The 20,153-nt window shown below is 38.9% G+C and overlaps 1 protein-coding gene across 1 annotated transcript in view; it reads right to left on the bottom strand.

The window, feature by feature from the left end:
- Positions 1-20,153, bottom strand: part of adgrl1a (adhesion G protein-coupled receptor L1a) — a 100,273-nt gene that overhangs the window by 26,532 nt on the left and 53,588 nt on the right. The window contains exons 5-14 of the mRNA XM_016463130.1: positions 15,171-15,378; positions 14,576-14,840; positions 14,074-14,401; positions 13,222-13,524; positions 10,791-10,894; positions 6,659-6,844; positions 6,039-6,077; positions 4,541-4,721; positions 2,089-2,211; positions 1,183-1,388 (exon numbers count right to left, since the gene is read on the bottom strand). Coding sequence (XP_016318616.1) covers positions 1,183-1,388; positions 2,089-2,211; positions 4,541-4,721; positions 6,039-6,077; positions 6,659-6,844; positions 10,791-10,894; positions 13,222-13,524; positions 14,074-14,401; positions 14,576-14,840; positions 15,171-15,378 — 1,943 coding nt within the window. The remainder of the gene's footprint in view (positions 1-1,182; positions 1,389-2,088; positions 2,212-4,540; positions 4,722-6,038; positions 6,078-6,658; positions 6,845-10,790; positions 10,895-13,221; positions 13,525-14,073; positions 14,402-14,575; positions 14,841-15,170; positions 15,379-20,153) is intronic.

Here is a 20,153-nt window from a genome sequence, read left to right as displayed (position 1 = left end):
GCTGTAAAGTAAACAGGAAGTGTTTGTCCGAACTCAACTGGTTTTGCGAGAGAACGCAAATATCTTTTGCGAGGGAACGCAAAAAAGAATTTCCTCCCACCCCAAATTTTTTTCTACCACCATGTCCCTTTATGGGCTCCGTAGGATCAGATTCAGAACAATGATCAAAACATAGATTCAATAGACTGCTTCCATCACTACATATATGTCATAACATATATTATATTAACACACACACAAAGTATATAAAGAGTCAGTTTGAGGTAAATGGGGGCATACTTTTTCAGCAGAATTTGCTCCCATTTTTCAGCAAAAAATTGCTCAATGAAAGGGATGCATGGGTCGTTTAGTTTCATTTAAATGCATGCAAAATCAGACTTGAATCGTTGCTTCTGCAGGTGTGTAGATCGTCACCTCAGAGATCATGATACACCGGGGACAAAAATGATATAGGATTTACTTTGAAACAGATTTCACTCAGAAAATGCTAGTAAATTTCACAAAGTATCTCAAAGAAATGGCAAATAATCACTGAATTAAACATGAAATTTTGAAGTAAATATATATATATATATATATATATAAGATAAATAGTATTTTTATGCTTAATTTATACTTTAATGCACACGAAATACAGTAAAAAATAAAGTAACATTGTGTAACATTATCACAATTTAAAATAAATGTTTTCTTTTTTAATATACTTTTAAATGAAATTTATTCATGTGACGCAAAGTTGAATTTTCAGCATCATTATTCCGGTCTTCAGTGTCACATGATCCTTCAGAAATCATTCTAATATTTGCTGCTCAAGAAACATTTCATATTAACAGCAATGTTGAAAACAGCTGTTTCAATTCTCAGATGAATAGAAAGTTCAAAAGAACAGCATATATTTGAATTGTAAGACACTGTTTTTACTATATTTAACTACCGTTAAATGCAAAAGACTACCGTGTACATGAAGTACTGAGGTCTGAGGACAGGTGATTTTAGGGGAAGTGGGGGATAATGAAATAATCTTAATGCAAAAAAATGATAATTTTTATACATGATTTACACAGAAATTTGTTCTTGTTTCATGAATGTAACCCCACGTGTAAGAGTAATGTTTTCTAAATGCAATGTAATGAAATTATAATGTAATTTCTTGCTTGTGTGTGCCTGTGTGAGTTTATGTACCTGTAAATGTCTAAGTGTGAACACCACAGGCTCAGTCAGAAACACTCGACTGGACTCTTTATTGATCGACGCTGCGATGACGTGTGAATTCACTGCCAGGCCCCGCCCACCGGGCCCCGCCTCCATTTCCATCTTCACGGTTGCGTTTTCAGTGGACAGGAACGAACCCAGATTCTTATAGAGCACGAAGACCACTTTTACCCGGCCTGTACAGAGAAACACAGCACAAGAAAGAGGGAGAGAGTTATTGAGTGGAAGAAGGATATGAATAACAACTAAGAGGAAAAAGGGAGCGGTAGAGTGAGTTGAGTGAAGGTTAAAATGATTTGGGCTGGGAGGGGGTGAGTGAGTGATCGGGGGATGAAGGAATTTTAATATGGAGGGCAACGGAACACTCATCCCTTCAGCACTCACTCACTCCATTTCTTCCATATGAATATTTCATGTGCGTTTGTTTCAATCATACTAATCTCACTTCCCCCACCCAACCTGCCTTCCGATGAGAAGCAGCGAACGACGACGCAGCTTCAAAAAGAGGCTAAATGAGGGAGTGGCGGAAAAAGCGAAGAGTAGGAGAGCTGATGGCGGGATAAGATGGCTAAGAGATGGAGGGGACAGGAAGGAGAGAAGCAGGAGAAAAGAAAAGAGTGCCGAGATTGCTCTGTCAGCCTGAAAATGATAGTAATCTAGTCGCCTCTCGGGCTGTTTGATTAAGAGTGCCGTTAAGAAACCATCAGGGAAGAAATGGTCTCAGCGCTTTTGTTAATCTGATTAGGTTTATTATTATCAACCAATAACCGGGTAAACCGAAGTGGACATTTCGCTAAGCTTCAGTGAAACTGCATAGGGCCAAGTCGTGGATCGTGATGGAAGGGACAGGAAGAGAGAGAGCAAGCTGTGACTGACCATTGCGGCTGTATTGTTTGAAGGTGGAAGCCGAGAGCTGGATGTTGCTGTCACTGGGACCGCTCTGAGGGAACGACAAATCCTGAGAATCTGTCTCTGTGTTCAACACACGCACCTCTAGATCTGAAGGCACACAAAAACACACACTTTGAAAGCTTGAACTGTAATAACACAGCAATAAATAAATAATAAAAAAATTATAAATAATACATTTTTATATTATAAATTATGCACTACTGTTAAGACTTTAAAAAAAAAGAAATGAATAATTTTATTCACAAGGACACATTAAATTAATCAAAAGTGACAGTACAGATATTTATAATCTTACAAAAGATTTCCATTTCAAATAATTCCTGTCCTTGTCCATACGAAGCAGCACAACTGTTTTTCAACATTGATAATAATAAGAAATGTTACTTGAGCAGCAAATCACTGATTTCATTGATTGATTCTGAAAATTCAGACTGGCCATCAAAAATAAATAAATACATTTTAAAATATAGTAAAATAGAAAATAACTATTTTAAATAGTAATAGTATTTCACAATTTTACGGTTTTTAATCAAATAAATGCAGCCTTATTGAGCATAAGATACTTTCAAAAAATATGAAAAAGATCTTACTGACCCCAAGCTTTTCAACAGGAGTGTATATATATATTTTTTAAATCAGAGCAGCATTTTTTAATATGACATTGCTGTGAAAACCACCTTTGGAACTTTTATTTTTAAAGGGGGCATTGGATCATTTTTTTTTTTTTTTGCATTTAGTTTTTGGAATGACTGCCAGCTCAAAAAAGCTGAAAAGAAATCATGCAGACAGTTTGTTATGGGCTGTCTGAGTCTGAAACTCTGTCATCCAGCAAGCTCTTTCAATTTGCAGCCGGTTTCTACATAGATAGCTGGCTATTTGAATAAGACCACCTCCGAGCCATTTACAGAGTCCAAGGCAGCAATTCACATGCCTCGTGTCGACACGCCCCATGGAAGAGAGGGGCGGGGTTAGCAGTAGCTTATTATCATTTAAAGAGACATGCACCGAAATGGCTCGTTTTTAGGGCTGAACGATATATCTTTTTACCATCGATATCGCAATGTGTGCATCCGCGATAGTCACATCGCAGGATGTGCGATGTTTAGTATAGGCTACTGGTCGTTATATTTATACTGATTGTTTTCTTTGCTCACACACAGACATGGTGTCTACACCGGACGCGACAGCTGTACATAGATACCCATTTCTAAATACATTTAGTAGCAGAACTACAGCAGGCGATTTTCAGTGCTGGAAATCCATTTATCCTTTGCTGAAACTTCCGCGTCATCGCGAGAGAGCGGGTCACGGTCGCTTAGCAATGGCAGACTCCAGGAAAGTGCAAGCTCCCGAGTGCTTTGGAAAGAAGGAGAAAACGGTGCGGCTGCGTTTTCCACCCGCGACATGTGAATGGCCCCAAAGTCTGTCTACAACGGACGCGAAAAAGTGACCGTTGCATATCATTTGAACTTTGTGTCAGTATGTCATAAACGAGGCATCTGTTTACTGTCTGTGATTTGTCATGTCACGCCGCATCCAGTGTAGTCAGTCACACAGCATCACTGATTAAAATGGGTTCATAGTATTTTGTCGTGCCACTCGCGTCCGGTGTAGACACAGTGAGAGCCAAGCAGATGCACGTGAACACTAATTTCTGTTCACTTCTGCATCTATTTGTGCCTGAAATATGGTGCTCTGCAAGTATCCTTGTAAACACAGTTGCTTATGGCTTAGGTGAAGGTAAACAATTGAGAAAGAAAATGGATGTGTAACAGTATATTGGTTCACAGCAGTTTAATGTTCCTGTTGCTTTCTCTGTCATGAACGTTAATTAAACAACAAAACACAAAGAAAAATCACTTTTGTAGCTTTAACACAGATTTATTAGATTTAATTTATAGTGAAAACTATGCAGTGTTATTTTACATTTGATTATTCAATTTTTGTGCCTGAATACTGTTAGACTTACCTGAAAAATATAAAGCACTGCTTATTTCATTTGTATCTTTGTTCTGTTATTTATCTATGCTTGTAATTTGTTTATTTCCTATGCTGATTTACTCGCCTACAAAATCACCCCAATCATTGATTATTTTTTTCCAAATAGAGCAATTGAAGTCTTCTGAGTTTTTTTCATATCGCAGAAAAAAAAAAAATCACAATGTCAGTTTTTTCCAATATCGTGCAGCCCTACTCGCTGAGAACAAAGCGGTTTTTGACCAGGTACAGAGGGTGTTGTTTTACACAAGCACTAAGGAATTTTAACCAAAGTATGTTTTTCATGACATTTCATGAAGAGCCTAAAGAATCATACCAACTTGTGGAAAATGGCCATCCGATGTCCCCTTTAAGAGTGTACTGTCATGTTATCAAAATATCCCTCAATACTTTTAGTTTCTCCTCAACACAAACTCACCGACATTGGCAGCGTGGTCTGAGAAGTGATTATTGTACATGTTATTGGCCAACAGGAAGGCTCCTTTCTCCATGACGTCCAGTAGCATGGTGGCGGTGTGCGCCTGCTCCGTACTGTTCATGTCCTGCCATGACTCTAAAGCCTCGGCACGCAAAAGATTATCCACAGTCTGCACAACCGCCTGCACACACATACCCGACAACAAACATACACTTACACTTCATTATAATTACACTCTACATCAAAAATGATAAAATATGACTCTCTGTGAATGTCACATCTGTGAATCTTACGTAACGGCTGGATTTGATTTCTACTAAGGAGCAACATCTTATAGGCCATTATAAATGACAAGAGCGCTAAAAGAAAGCCTTGGGCAAGATGTACAGTATCATCATTGCTAGAAGTCGCTCTCCCGTTTTCTCTGTCTCTCTCTCTCTCACACACACCCACACACACACACACACACACACACAAAAACACACACAACAAACCAGCTGCAGTTAAAATTCATCTGAGGTAGGCATATGCAATAAAAAATATGGATGGCACTTTCTATGACGCCTGTATATGTTATGCATTATGGATGCAGTCTTAATGCCATTCTGCGTTATATGTTTTCATTAAAAGTAACCACCAATATAATATATTATAATACTCCATGGTACTATGTTAAAAGACATCATAAAATCAAAACGAGAGTTTAATTTTAATATATATATTTAAAATGTAATTTATTCCTGCAATGGCAAAGTTTATTACGCCACTCTTCAGCATCACATGATCCTTTATAAATTATTGTAAAATGCTGGTTTAGCACTCAAATACCATTTATTATTATTAATTATAACTGACTTTTTTCAGTATTCTTTGATAAATATAAAGTTGAAAAGAACAGCATTTATTTGAAATTCAAATCTTTAGTTACATTTTCTTTACTGACAAGTTTGATCAATTTAAATCATCCTTGCTAAATTAAAGTATTAATTTCTTTAAAAACTTACTGACCCCAAACTTTTGAACGGTAGTGTATGTGAATTTAAAATGTACAGTCTCTTAAAGGCCAAAAATATAGATGACTAGTGTCGCACCACATATTTTGCCTAATCAATTTTTTTTATCAAGAGTGAGAAACAATACCACTTACAACCAACTAGAAAGTAGCAAATCATGGTTTGTTGATGTTGATGTGCAAAACAGAAGTATTACCCAATACTACTCTACATATTTGATTTGTTTCTTTGCAGTATTTTAGTCTAGTGGCCCTTCAGGGCTAGCACTGAACGGCTCAAATGTATTATAAGGAAATTCTGAGATTAATTTAATATCTTTATAATGCATTTTATATACAGGCTTCCCAGAAAGTAAAAAAATGCTCACAGTTGAGTGTGGGATAGGAATCAAGCATCGGTATGTGTATGCAGTGACACAGAGGATAAGAAGAGATACAAGAGGTGAAGTGTGTCTGTGAACTCATAAAGATAACACTGCACAATACCTGAACATAAGCCCGGCAGGTCCTCTCTCTCTTCTGCCACTGCAAGACACAATGAAACAGCTTTCAGATACACACACATTCATGCAGTTGAGTCTTGCAGATTCAATCGATTTTAAGTCAATTTCGAATGCAACTTACAAAAAAATACTACTTCTTCTACTACTACTACTACTACACCAACTACTACTACTACTACTACTAATATGCATCTACTATAATTAATTTGTATGCTTAAAAAAATGGCATTAAATATTCTCGCAGAAATCATCCAGCTCTTTTTCATTCATCAAAAATTCACGATGACTATTTTTATACTAACTTTTTAATTATTAATTTACTAAATGTTTTCAATTTATTATTATTATCATTATTTTATTTCCATTTGTAACATCTCAAAAAAAATGAGCTACTAACATATTAAAAGGGGGGAAAAAAATTGTAACCGCTCAGAACAACAGGTATATGCAGACCCTGCATTCATGTGATTCATGTCAAGGCTGTGAGTTTAGAGGGTATTCCTGTGCACACTGATGTGGCAGCAAACAAAACATGAAGGGTTTGTTTAAAGGGCAAATGTGTGTGAGTGTGAGTGTGTGTTTGTGCGTGCGTGCGTGTGTCACCTTATTGTAGTTCCTGGCTGCCGATTCCTTATTCCCGGGTCTGAGTGCTTGCAGCTGTGCGTCTAATATATCCAATAGCTGCTCGATGAGTCTGACAGAGGAACTGACATCACCGGCGTGAATGTGGCCCTGCGTGTGGTTCACCAGCTCAGCGGCGATGTTTGCAGCATTCTCTCCACTTTTTATCTACACAGTGAATACACACACACACACACATACACAGTCTGGTCTATAAAGCTCAATCCCCTGCCGTGCGCTGTGGGGGTGTGAGCTGGGGGTTTCTGGGTTTATGCTGCTAGACACACAGACAAAAGACAGCAAATCGTTAATGACTCTCTAAATCAAGCTATTACAAAAAACAAAAAGGAAAAAACGAAAGCGTGAAACATGATAAAATTACTCACTTGATTTGAAAGCAGACACATAGCCTGTAATTGCCCTAAAGCAAATGTGTCACTTAATGTTTAGAAAAAGAAAAAGAAGAAAAAAAACACTCCATTGTGTTTAAGGTACTCAAAGGTACATCAAAGTATGCTATGGTATAACTACTCTTTGTGGTGTTCAAAAAACAAGCTATTATAATAGTTTGCCAAAAACAACAACACAAACATAATACCATGGTACTCTGTAACTGAACATTTTAATTTAATGTGACTCTTGAATTTTTAACCTTTGAATAATGCCATTTATTTACTTAGGCCTTTTACAGTTGACATTTCTCTTTTGAGTTCTTAATTATGTTCTGTAAAGACAGAGTTCAGTAATTTACAATAGTGACAACCACATTTTTATCAAATCTGCATAATGTGTATAGAACTAATAAAGAAAACGTGGCAGTTTCCTAAAAACTGCAGGATGATAATACATATGTAATTGCTAGCATTACTTTGGTCAACAATAGCCCCAACAATGGGGTTAAACTGTTTCCAACCATGTTTGTCGTTTGAGAAGTCGTTGTTGTGTTGATCTCTCCATGTCAATCATCACAACTTACAGGTAGGGTAGGTGATTTCGGAGAGGCTAACAATAGCAAGCTAGCTTTGATAGCATAAGATCCCACACTCCCTGCAAATCACTCTCCAAAGCCACACCTCCTCCAAAACACATGACCACGCACAGGCAGCCCAGAGGCTAACCAGCGACACGATAAGAGATGGTTGAATACAACGCTGTCAGATTACCTCATGTCTCATTCACCAGTGAGAAAACATTACAGTACAAGGTGCATAATATTACAACAATGATGCCTTTCATTCTCACTTGGTCTGTACTAACGTAATGGAACATGCTGATGATGTATCATGTCTGCGCGAACAGGGTGTGCAGAGGTATGCAAATACATACGTTGACAGGCAGGTAGGACAGCCTATCATAATCCTCGGACCATTTAGGAAACATTTTCTTAGCTTCAGTTCTATTTTAGTATTATTTATATACTACTATATTTTTTATAATATTTTTTATTAGCTTTTATTGTTATATTTTTATTATATATTTAATTTTAGTTTGTTTTTTGCTTTTCAAATATCGTCGCCTTGGAATTATAAGGTTCTATCTGACATTTTTGTCAAAATTGAATTATTCACATATTCTTATTCTGTGACAACTTATTTACATTATGTGAGTGGCTTTTTAAAGTTCTGTACATTTTGGGACTTTTTATTTAGAAAACAAAAAGGTTCTATCTACAAAGTCGAACTCTAACTTGGTTCTAAAAGGTTCTAACTGTGCGCCAATCAGCACTTCGAATGCACACAAGAGGACCAATCAGGATCAACTTTCTTTGTCATGTCGCTGGACTGCTCCGCGACAGCACGAAAGATTAAATGTTAAATATTTAAAATGTCTTAAAGAAGAGATAATAAAAATTATAAAAAAATGTCTGTTTTCTGATTTTTTTTTTAATTTTTGTAAAAAGTGAATAGGGTCGCGAGCTACCGCAGGTAGGCCTATGTAATACTGTAAGTATAGTTTTTCTGCGCAACAATAATTAAATATCTGATGACTCAATAAAAGCAATTCACCTTTATTCCTCAGAGTGTCGCTGTTTCATAGAAAATGACGACGTGATGTTTCACTCATAATTACCACAGGCATAAAACAAAATATCATCGGCAAAAATTGAACTGACTCGAATGGCTTTGCTGCAGAGCAATTGCTGTATGCAATGAAATATAAGTGTCACAGTCATTTGATGGTGGATGTGGCGAATAGCGATCAAAATGTTGTTTTTGAAGACGTTGAAAACGATAGTTTTGAGAATATGGTTGAGATCGTGAATATGACCCAGATGCTGAATAAGTGCGATCTGACGTTGACAGTGATGGTAAAATTATCTGCTCAAATTGAACCCTTCCAAGTTTAAAAAGGTAATGGAATATGCTTTATTTTATTCCTTTATAATTGTTATTAAAATATCAGAAGAGTTTTACGCTATTGCAGTAGTTAGAGATCCACCCGTGTTCCGGGTCGATATAACTTAGACCCGAGATGTAATGATTGGTGCAACATTCATGCATTTAAGGGTTAAACAACTTTGCTAAAGCATTGTGTTTTCTTGAAGTTTAAAGTCTTAAAATGTCTTAAATTTTACATTATTACGCCTTAAAGGTCAAATAGTCAACAATTTAATTGATGAGGTCTTAATTACAACAATAAATGTTAACATGTTATCTCGGCCAAACTGATCTCTAGAGAGACAGATCCCAAAGTCCTGGTCACATGTATTACAGTAGCTGCTTAAACTGTTCCTGCAATGATGTGTTTCATTACCCACCATATTCCTGCATAAAATTAACATCTGCACTGGACAAAAGATTTGGCACTGCCTTTTATGCTTTATTTGAAAAAAATATATATATATTTGTCCTAAAATATCAAATACATTTCATAAAAAGCATTCAATTTACCTTTCTCATACATATCGACACATTGTTACAACACTAATTTTATGTTTTAAAACTAATTAAAAGTAAACTGTTTGTATTTCTTAAAAATTGGTGCTTCAATTAATGTTTTGCAAGATAGAACCGTATAATTCCAAGCGGAAAATTACTTTTTAGAATTAGAAGGTTCTATCTGCATTTGACCTGTTCCAAAAATCCGCATTTACAAATTTGAGAGGATTTTGATATTGTACATTTAAAATACATTTAGGGTCTCTGTCATTTTCATGTATGATCACTTTTGCTATATTGAATATTAGCTCAATATCTCAAAATCACTCAGAATGCAGATAGAACCTTATAATTCCAAAGCGGCGATATTATTATTTAAAAATTTTTTTTTCAGTTTTAGTTTTCATTTTCAGTTAGTAATTTTAACTTAAACTTATAAATTATTTCTGTTAGTTGCCAAGGCAACATTTCTAATTGTCATTTAGTTCAAGTTTTTCATCTAATATATACATTTTATTTGATTTCGGTTTTATTTCAATTAGCAAATTTTTTTTTTTTTAATGAGTTATAGTTAAGGATAATAACCCTGCTCTTCATATCCTGCATATTCTTTCCAATGATGTTAGGTTTGAGTGGCTGAAGTTTTTTTTAACAAGTCTCTGATCATTCCAGTCTGATCTTAACAGTCTAAGCTGGACTGTGTTGTGAATCTGTCTCAATGTTATTGAGTCTGTTATTGGAATAAAGGAATTGCAAACTATAGGCATCTGTAAAAAAATAAAAATAAAAATTGGAGCTACTTTCATAAGCAAAGACAAAGTTTATAAAGGTCTTAAAGTCACAGAAGTCCACTTATTCTGAAGGATCAAAGAGAGGGTGACTTAAAAAAAAAAAGAAAATAATTTTTAACTGCTTTTGTGGTGCAAAAATCCGCCGAGGGGGGAAAAATGCAAAAAAAAAAAAAAATAGATATGATGCCTAAAAACTGTTTTGTAAAATTAAAACGTTTTGTAATATGTGAAAATCAGAACAAACTGTCCAGTCTAAGATGCTTTTAAACACTCTCTTAGAAATAGATAAGAATAGAGAGATTTTGTTCCAAATCATGTCAAAAGAATGACCTGCGTGCGGTAATGTGAGCTGAGGCCGGAATGATAATAGCTGAGATAGCAAACAGAGCAGGACAGGGAACGGGGGGTCAGAGCAAGTAAAAAGCAACGTTTTAGTGGCCTCACCTTCTGGGCCACCTGGTTGACCCACGGCGAGGTGCAGTTACTTAGATCAGGGCCGCGAGGATTCCATAGCACAGGAGAGGACAGACACTGAAAGGACGCAATGCCTGAAAACAGAAGACGAGATGTTAGGAGGGAGAGAGAGAGAGAGAGAGAGAGAGAGAGAGAGAGAGAGCTTGGGTTTTAAAATCTTCTATATTATATACACACACACACACACACACACACACACACACACACACTACCAGTCAGCATAAAAACCACAAGCTTATGCTGATAATTATCATTGGGTCTACATATAAATCTTTTCAAACAATTTTTTTTAATTTATGTCACACTACTGCGTTGATATACACACATGAACATGATGATGAAGATAGGCAGTCTTTAATAAAGAAGGTAAATCCAAACAGAGGGAAGGTTTGCAACACGTAACATCGACGAGACCCGACAACAACAAACAGAAAGAGACCAGCTTAAATACACCAGCAGACAAGGCTAATTACTGACACTCACCTGAACAGAATGACACAATTAAGTCAATGAACGGAAGTGGTGCAAAAGGAAAACAAAGTCCAAATGGAATGATACGGTGACAATTTAAATGGGTCTACATATATATATATTTCAAATCTATTTATTTATTTATTTATTGTGGAAAAAATTGATAAGTTACAGTGGCAAGTTAAGGAAAAACAGAGAACAAATGTCCAGACTATCTGTAAACTTTAATACTCTTTAAGAACCATCCCAGGATGCACCTCATGAAGGTGGTTGAGAATAACTAATGCTGTAATCAAGGCGAAGTGAAGCGACACTGAAGAAGCACAAATTAATTTCTCCTTTTTCTGGGGGCACTACATAATTTACATGCCTCCATTTCTGTATTTCATAGTTTTCATGTTTTTTACCCGAGTTTTAATATTTTCATAAAAAAAAAAATAAAGAGAGAGTTGACAAAACTTTTGACTGAGAGTATAAAAAAGTCAGAATCAGTTAATTAATTATTCATTAAAATAAAACAAAATACAACAAAATAAAATGTCAAAACAAAAAGTTAAAAGAAAATGGAAAACAATTTTTTTAAATTTTGATTCTGAAACTCAGTGCTAGAGAATAAAAAAAGAAAGAACAGGGCTGCTCAGAGCTTCCCTGTGAAAGCTTCCACGAAACAATTTTTTCTGTGGAAATGAATTTGCTGACACATCGCACACTCTTACACACACTTGTGTAAGATAACACACCAGGCATGGCCATCCCATCAGCGCCTCCGAACGCTGAGAAAACACCTCGAGGGAGACACCTTCTGCCACTCCTCATTTTCAGTTAAGTTGGGCTGTTTAGTTAGCCGAGTTCACAGAGAGGACAGCATGCTGGGATCAAAAAAAAAAAAAAACTGACATGCCTTTTCGGCAACCACAACACAAATAGCTCCAAAGAAGAGAGGTAGAAAAAGCAACAGAGAGAAAGGAAAAGCTATAGAGGAGTGAAGCAGGACTACAGCAGCTACAGTGAGATCAGAGCCACTGGGAGATTTCCTTCCCTCATACTCTCTCTCTCGCTCTCTCGCTCTCTCAGCTGCTGTCTGCTTTTCTCTCCTCTCCACTCCTTCATCCACAATAGATTGGCTTTGAAGGATCTGCCAGGATTCACCAATTAAAGCCGCTGCTAATTTAACTTGTCTGTCATTTCAGTGAAGGAAAAAAGGTGACAGAAGAAAGACAGTTTTGTCGGTGGCTGGGAGAGAGAGATGCTAACAGAGGAAGGAAACGCTTTTCTCCCACGACAAGAAAGAGGCATTTAATGCAGCGGTTGGATGGAGAAATGGGGGGGGGCGGGATGTTGTCGTCTGTAAACTGTCTAGTGGCTAATTTTTTGCAGGGTTAACCCATGCTGAGTTTGAAGATCACTCCTTCATTTGCAAAGGACTGCCTTTTAACTATGACTCCCAAGAGGACCTGCCAGCTGAAAAGAATATAGAGATGAGGAGGAAAAGGAAGCAAGGTCTCCACACTATGAAATGGGCGTGTACACATAAATGCGTACATGAACCCAGTAATATACACAACACCGGTAGACCAAACACAACATGCAATTCTATGAAAAGCTGTCTCAACAAACATTGTGTGACCTTTATGTCATAAACATCACGCACCGTACGCACGGTAGATATCTGTTTTTTTTATTGAATTTCCAGCAAAAATAGGTATATTGTGATATATACTGTTACCGTGATGTAAAATTACTCATACCATGAGGATTTTAGTCGTACTACCCATCCCTTGTGTCAAGCGATAAATTGTTTCTCTGCTACGGCAATCAGAGTTCTTGAACTTGCAAGTTGCGATTTTGATTTCTCAAGTCAAAATCATCATTTCAAAATGTCTATAATAATAATCTTTTATTAAACAGTCACCCCATCATCATCACTCACCCAGTGATCCTTTAGGGCAAGGCCTGTCTACAGTCTCCCCCCTCTGGGTGGCAGGCCATTGCACCCCTCGGGCTACTCTGGCTTCACACACTTGGAGCTCAGGGCCCTGTGGTGGGACACGCAGGGGTCTGCGAGTCACCGGCACAGTGGCGGTGATAGGTCGCAGATCTGGTGCCTTGTTGATGGCCCCTATCGGGTGAGCAGTTGGGGGCAGAGGTCGCATGGTTGAGGGGATGGAGCTGGAAGTGACAGGTCTTGCTGCGGTGGTGGTGCTGCTGCTCATCTGAGTGGTGACGAGTGGACCTGCGAGCAAGAGAGAAGGACAGACAGGAATGCAAAAAAAAATTGAAACCAAGGCAACAAGCGTGTAAGAGGGAGAGAAGCAGATTCAGAACACCTACAGAGTCAACGAAAATGTCGGCGGATGTTTGACGAAGAAAAAAAAGACAAAATAGAAGAAAGGAAAACCTAAACGTTTGATGTGTATTGCAAAAGGAATATGAGAAAGTTGGTAAGAAGATAACTAAAGCAGCAGGAGCATTTGCTAGTCTTTAATGCATGACTATACGTTCCCACAGTCCCCCTGAGAACTGGATACAGCGAAATACAGGAGGAGAAAAAAAGAGAGAGAAAGACAGACAGAGAATGTTCATGGCAAGAAGATGAGAATGAATAATTTATTAGAAATCTTTTTCTGATCTGACAAAACACTAATGACCACTGCTAATTAAACCATAAAGACAATGTATTGAAGAAACAGAGGGGAACACTAACAGAACGTTGACACTTAACAGATCAAACTGTCTGTTAGCCTCCGCCTCCCGCTAAGCTCGCTCTTTCTCTGTCACTTACCAGCAGTGGGGTCTGGTGGGCCAAACTCTAGGGGGTAGCGCAGCACATTGTAGTTATTCCAGACATAAAGCTGATTGTCTCGTGGGTTGTAATCCACAGAGGACACATACTGGTAGGGGTTGGGGAAGGGGATGTGGACAGGATCTTCCCGTGCTCTGTTGGTGTTGTACGCATACAGCACCAGATCTCCACCTGCTTCGCTGTCGTCGTCTTGGTAAACAGAGCGGACAGCGTATAGAACACCACATGCCATGAAAGCATTGGACGCCAGTCGCTTATCAAAGCTAGTCTCCCAGGTTCCCTCGAAGCGCAGGGTGTAGGGGTTAACCTAAAAGATAGCAAGAGAAAAGGGTTCGGATTGTGTTTGTGTTCATATGATACAACAAAATAGAAACTTGATTACTCCACAGTTCTGGAAAATGGAGCTCCTTAAAATGTAACTGAAATTCCGATCCAATCTAAAATCCAATAGCTTTAAATTGCACTATTCAGTGACACTGACCTGGCTGACCACCAGTCGTCCATTGTTGGCCTCGGTAGCGTAGATGACCCATAAACCGTTTTCATCCACCGCAAGGTCAATATCGGACTTGCCACCCCAGCGGTACGGTGAAGTGTCATGATAGTTGGCATTATTGACTATGGCTTCTCCACTCTTTATACGTGTGCGCAAGTCATATTTAACAATGTTGCGTGTGCGTTCCTTGTTGTAAAAAACAGCACCATCATATACAACAAAGCCTGTTCCATCCACACGATTTGGCAGCCTGTGGGAGAATAGTGATACGTGAGATGACTTGCTATAAATGTAACTCTTAATAATTTCTGCTACATTTTAGACAGATTATGATCTGAAACTAAATCAGGATTCTACACTCTTATATACATGCCAAGGAATGATACCTAGATGATACCTCAGTATGCTAATTTGAAAAATCTTTCATTTAACATCAAGAAGAAACTCAAGAACCCTACCTAAGAACTTAATAATCATATAAAAAAGCTGTTAAATCTAAGTTTTGAAAAAAATCATTATTTTGTAGATTGTACACAGTGATGGTTACTGGTTCTAGACCCAAGCTGTGGTCCTCACTCACTTGTAAGTGGTCGTGGCTCGATTCTGTTTGAAGTCTTCCCATGAAGCATACTCGTACAGCATATCCGTGCGGTACGGAGTCCAGGGCATGACGTAAAGACGGTCACCAGACTGCAGGGGATCCTTACACCATGCCCCCGACTGATGCTCCGCCTCTTGCAGCAAACTTGCTGCCTGCACCCTTAATAGAGTCCCAGGACATACAAAGACTGGAGATATGAGAGAGAGAAAAAAAGAGAAAGAGAGAGAAAGAGAAATAGAGGGAGAGATGAAATAACAAGGAGGGGACAGCAAGAATGCACAGAATGATTGTGTGATAGGGTTAAAAAGAGGAGAATTTGATGGGGAGACAAATGGAGAGATGGAGGATAAAGAAAGAAGGGGAATTGATGGGAGGCCATGAGGGATGATAATATAAAAGAGATTGAGGCAGCAAGAAAGAGGAAGAGGGAGAGAGAAATGGGAGAGAGGACATGAGATAAATGACTGTTCATTAGTCAAGTATCTGCACACTGGACTAGAGGCTGGTGAGAGGAGATGACAAAATCCTGGCTTCTGGTGCTCATATATTGCTGAGAATAATTTTTTAAACCCTGCCCCACTTCAACTTCCCTGCTGGAAAATCACCAGCTTCTGATGCTAGCTGATTTGACAGTGTTTCTAGATTGACTGATCATTCATGGTAATTAACTGGTCTGAGCTGGCCTAGATGGTTTGTCAGCTGGACTTCTAGCTGGTGTACCTGGTTTCAAGCATCTTGGTCAAGTTGATCAGAGCTGGTAGACCACTTTGGAATTGCAGCAATCAGTTACTCTATTCCACAAACCAGCCGGGAAACAAGGTTTTGATGCTAAGTGATTTCAAATTGTTCAAGCTGGACCAAGTTGGTCATTAGCTGGTCAAAACGGGTCTAGATGTTCAGCACAGTGTTTCCCAACCCTAGTCCTAGTATCTCCGACAGTCTCCCTTATCTAACACACCCATTTTAGGTCTTGGAGTCTCTGCTAACAAGATGATGAATTGAATCAGGTGTATTGGACTACAGAGACCTACAAAATGTGCAGTGTAAGGGGTAGCCCAGGAACAGAGTTGGGAAATAGTGCTTTAGCAAAGGCACCATCACCCTGATGGATCTGGTTTCAACTTGGAAGATCATCTTGGACAAGCAAGTTAGACATGGTAGACCAGGGGTGTAAAACTCAGTTCCTGGAGGGCCACAGGCCTGCAGAGTTTAGCTTCAACCCTAATTAAATGCATGTGATCCAGCTAATCAAGTCCTTCAGGCTTATTTGAAAACTACATGTCTGTTGGAGCAGGGTTGGAACTAAACTCTGCAGAGCTATGGCCCTCCAGGAACTGAGTTTTGCACCCCTGTGGTAGAGCATTTTATTTCTGCAACAAAGCAGCTTGACCATCTTGGCTGGCATGGCACTGAATTTCCAGCAGGGTTTTCTTACATCAACGGCCCTGTCCCAAATGGTACCCGCTGTCCTCCTTTGAGTATACACATATGGGCTGTTGGGTAATAGTCCACTGGGAAATCCACACAAGTGCATGCAGGCTCTGCAAATATATGCATCGAGGGCACCTAGCTACCACAAAGGGAGCATTAATGAAGACCATTTTAAATGACCAATGGGATACCCTATTATTTCTAGGAAACTCATGAGGACCACAATACCACAAGTCCACATTAAGTGTGCCATTTGAGACAAGGTCTCTATATAAAGTTGGTATTTTTTCCACCACAAAGCACTGCTGTAATGTCAAAATGTGTTTTGTGTGTTTAATGTTGAATAATGACGGATGTTATGATGCCAGTCATGTACGAAAACAACTGCAGTGCTCAACTTTTATCTGCTAGGAGTACTTGATCAAGATACACACTCATACACACACCAATCTCTATCGCTGTAATCTGAAGGAGGTCGTTCACCTGGGATTGGTGTGAATTAGCTGGCTGACGCAGTTTCTCACTCCCAGACTGAGAGGGCATGGGGACCTGAGAGAATCTATCTACTGCTGGGGGGTATGGGAAAAGGGAGCTGGAGGTGTCTATGGAAAGAGAAATCCACACAAGTGCATGCAGGCTCTGCAAATATATGCATCGAGGGCACCTAGCTACCACAAAGGGAGCATTAATGAAGACCATTTTAAATGACCAATGGGATACCCTATTATTTCTAGGAAACTCATGAGGACCACAATACCACAAGTCCACATTAAGTGTGCCATTTGAGACAAGGTCTCTATATAAAGTTGGTATTTTTTCCACCACAAAGCACTGCTGTAATGTCAAAATGTGTTTTGTGTGTTTAATGTTGAATAATGACGGATGTTATGATGCCAGTCATGTACGAAAACAACTGCAGTGCTCAACTTTTATCTGCTAGGAGTACTTGATCAAGAAACACACTCATACACACACCAATCTCTATCTCTGTACTCTGAAGGAGGTCGTTCACCTGGGATTGGTGTGAATTAGTTGGCTGACGCGGTTTCTCACTCCCAGACTGAGAGGGCATGGGGACCTGAGAGAATATATCTACTGCTGGGGGTATGGGGAAAGGGAGCAGGAGGTGTCTATGGAAAGAGAAAGCAGACATCATCAGCACTATGCCGTCACAGGGGACAGCTGTGAGCATGTGCGGATGGTGAGAACATCTCAGGGGGAAAAATAAGCTAGTGGGGTTTTCCTGCCATGGGCTATGCCAATACTTACTGCTGCTACATACACACACATATACGCCAAAAATGAGTGAAGCCAAACTCAAAGGCTTTTTGTATTTAGTAAATGATACACCAGCACACAGAAACACACATCCATGAACACCATATTAGTGATAATTGTTATAAATTTGTCGATAGTTATAGAAATCCCTTCAGGTAAAGATAAATAAGGTATGAATCTATCCATTGCTAGATCAGTGCTTCCCAACCCTGTTCCTAAAGATGAACCGATAGCACACATTTTGGATGTCTCCCTAATCCATGTCAGGTCTTGAAGTCTCTAAAGAGCTGATAAGTTGAACTTAGTGTGTTTGATTAGGAACAGTTTGAAAATGTGTACTTTTGGTGTGCCTCCAGGAACAGGTTGTGAAACACTGGTTTAGATAGCTAGTCAAGATAGATGTGGTTAATTAGCTGAACTGCCAGTCGGAAGACCTGGTTTAGCCCTGGAAGACTATATTGGTCAAGATGATAAACGGCCTTCAATCTTAGGTGGGCAAGCTGTTTTTTGTAGCATGGTAGCTAGTTTCATATTACAAAAAATGAATAAATAAAAAATGTACCACCTTGCAACTTTCACACATGTGCTGGTGATTCCAACAGACTAGCTCAACCATTTTGGTCAATCAAATTTACCAGAAAGATCAGAATGTTCAGCCAGCTCCACTAGCAAAATTCTGCTGCTAAACAGTATTACTATGCTTATCCTCTCACCAGCACAAACCAACATAACCCAGCTTACTTTGGGCAGCAAAGTTTTTCTACAGGTTTGTTTATGAGAGACAGTCTGACAATTTATCAACAAGTACAGAGGCAATCCTCTTACATACTCATTTAGACTACTTGTATCATTTGTCACAGAAAAATGATGGAGAGGAATAAACAAATCTCCCATCATGCAACGACAAACACCATCTCTGAACTAAAGAATATTAATAGACTCAAATAACAGGGAGGCAGTGCAACACACTGTATTGACCTGTTCTATATGGGTGACCCATAAAACAAAGAATGAGCACCCTGAGTTTTAAAAGAAATTGGGACAAACGCAACACACCACCAGACACACACGAGCACATGCTTTCCCCAAACAGTCATATGTAAGTTCACTGAACAGAACAGGCTAGGACGGGTCGTTCCTATAGAGCGTGAGACCGTGGAGGAAGTAATGTTTGAGCCTCGCACCCTGGGCTGAAAACTCCATACTGTGCCACAGGGTTAAAGCTTTCTTTATTCAGTATTAATGCAAGGGGCTGTAATCTAGGTTACACAGAAAAGCTCCCGGAAGCCTGTCCAAGTGTCTGATCAACTACATGGAGGGCAATATAAGCAGCTCGCCCACAAACACACACACACACACACACACACACATGCTGCACCGACCCCAGCTGCTTCGCTGTCAACGCTCAAGCGATTGCTGTCCACAAACAGCTCAGAGTGCCCTAAATTATATAAAGACTATGGCTTTCTCTCTCAAAGTCTTTGCAGACTAGAGCTCTCTATTTCTTGATGCTATTAGGGATGTAAGGAAAGGGCTTATTATAGTGAATATGGTAATTACAGAGGCTCGAGATAGGAATGAGTATGTGTGGGACTTTTCAGTCCACAGAAACACACACTCCCACTCACACAGTGTGACCTGGGAGAATTCATTAAACCTGACCTGTGCTCTCTGGCAGCTCAGTTCCCTACTGTGTACTGGGCTCTGGCTTTCTAAAACAACATTTTTTATAACACAGTCCTACCAAACTATTGGAAAAATGGCCAACATACAGAGTACAATTATCCTTGTCAATCTACACCAGGCTGAGGTCACTAAACTGCTCTCACCTCGATATCTTGTGGTGTTCACTGCAAAAACAATGTCCTGGTAAGTCACACTTACCCAGGACTGAAAACAACTCCCTACTGTTTTTAAACCCTGAGTAAGAAGTGAATTAGCACCTCCACCTCTATGAAACACTAAACAAACCCAACCGGGCTGGGCTTCTGTGTGCTTCCATTCATAGTGCTAATGAGATTTTTATTACTCAAATATTTACCTATACACAGAAATTTCATTTGAATTTTACTTGTTTTCAGTTGCTATTACTGTTCCCTTTAACTACCCTCAGGATAGAAACATCACAAAAGACATCTCTTGTGTCTCCTAGAAAGCAATTCGATTAAATGGAATTCAAATTCAAGTATTTCTTAAAGGGGTCATATGATGCGATTTCAATTTTTCCTTTCTCTTTGGAGTGTTACAAGCTCC

This window comes from Sinocyclocheilus anshuiensis, unplaced genomic scaffold (assembly GCF_001515605.1).
Source record: "Sinocyclocheilus anshuiensis isolate Anshui unplaced genomic scaffold, SAMN03320099.WGS_v1.1 scaffold476, whole genome shotgun sequence".
NCBI lineage: Eukaryota > Metazoa > Chordata > Actinopteri > Cypriniformes > Cyprinidae > Sinocyclocheilus > Sinocyclocheilus anshuiensis.
Note: the sequence above shows the minus strand (reverse complement) of the source record. Positions and strands in the feature narration are given on the sequence as shown.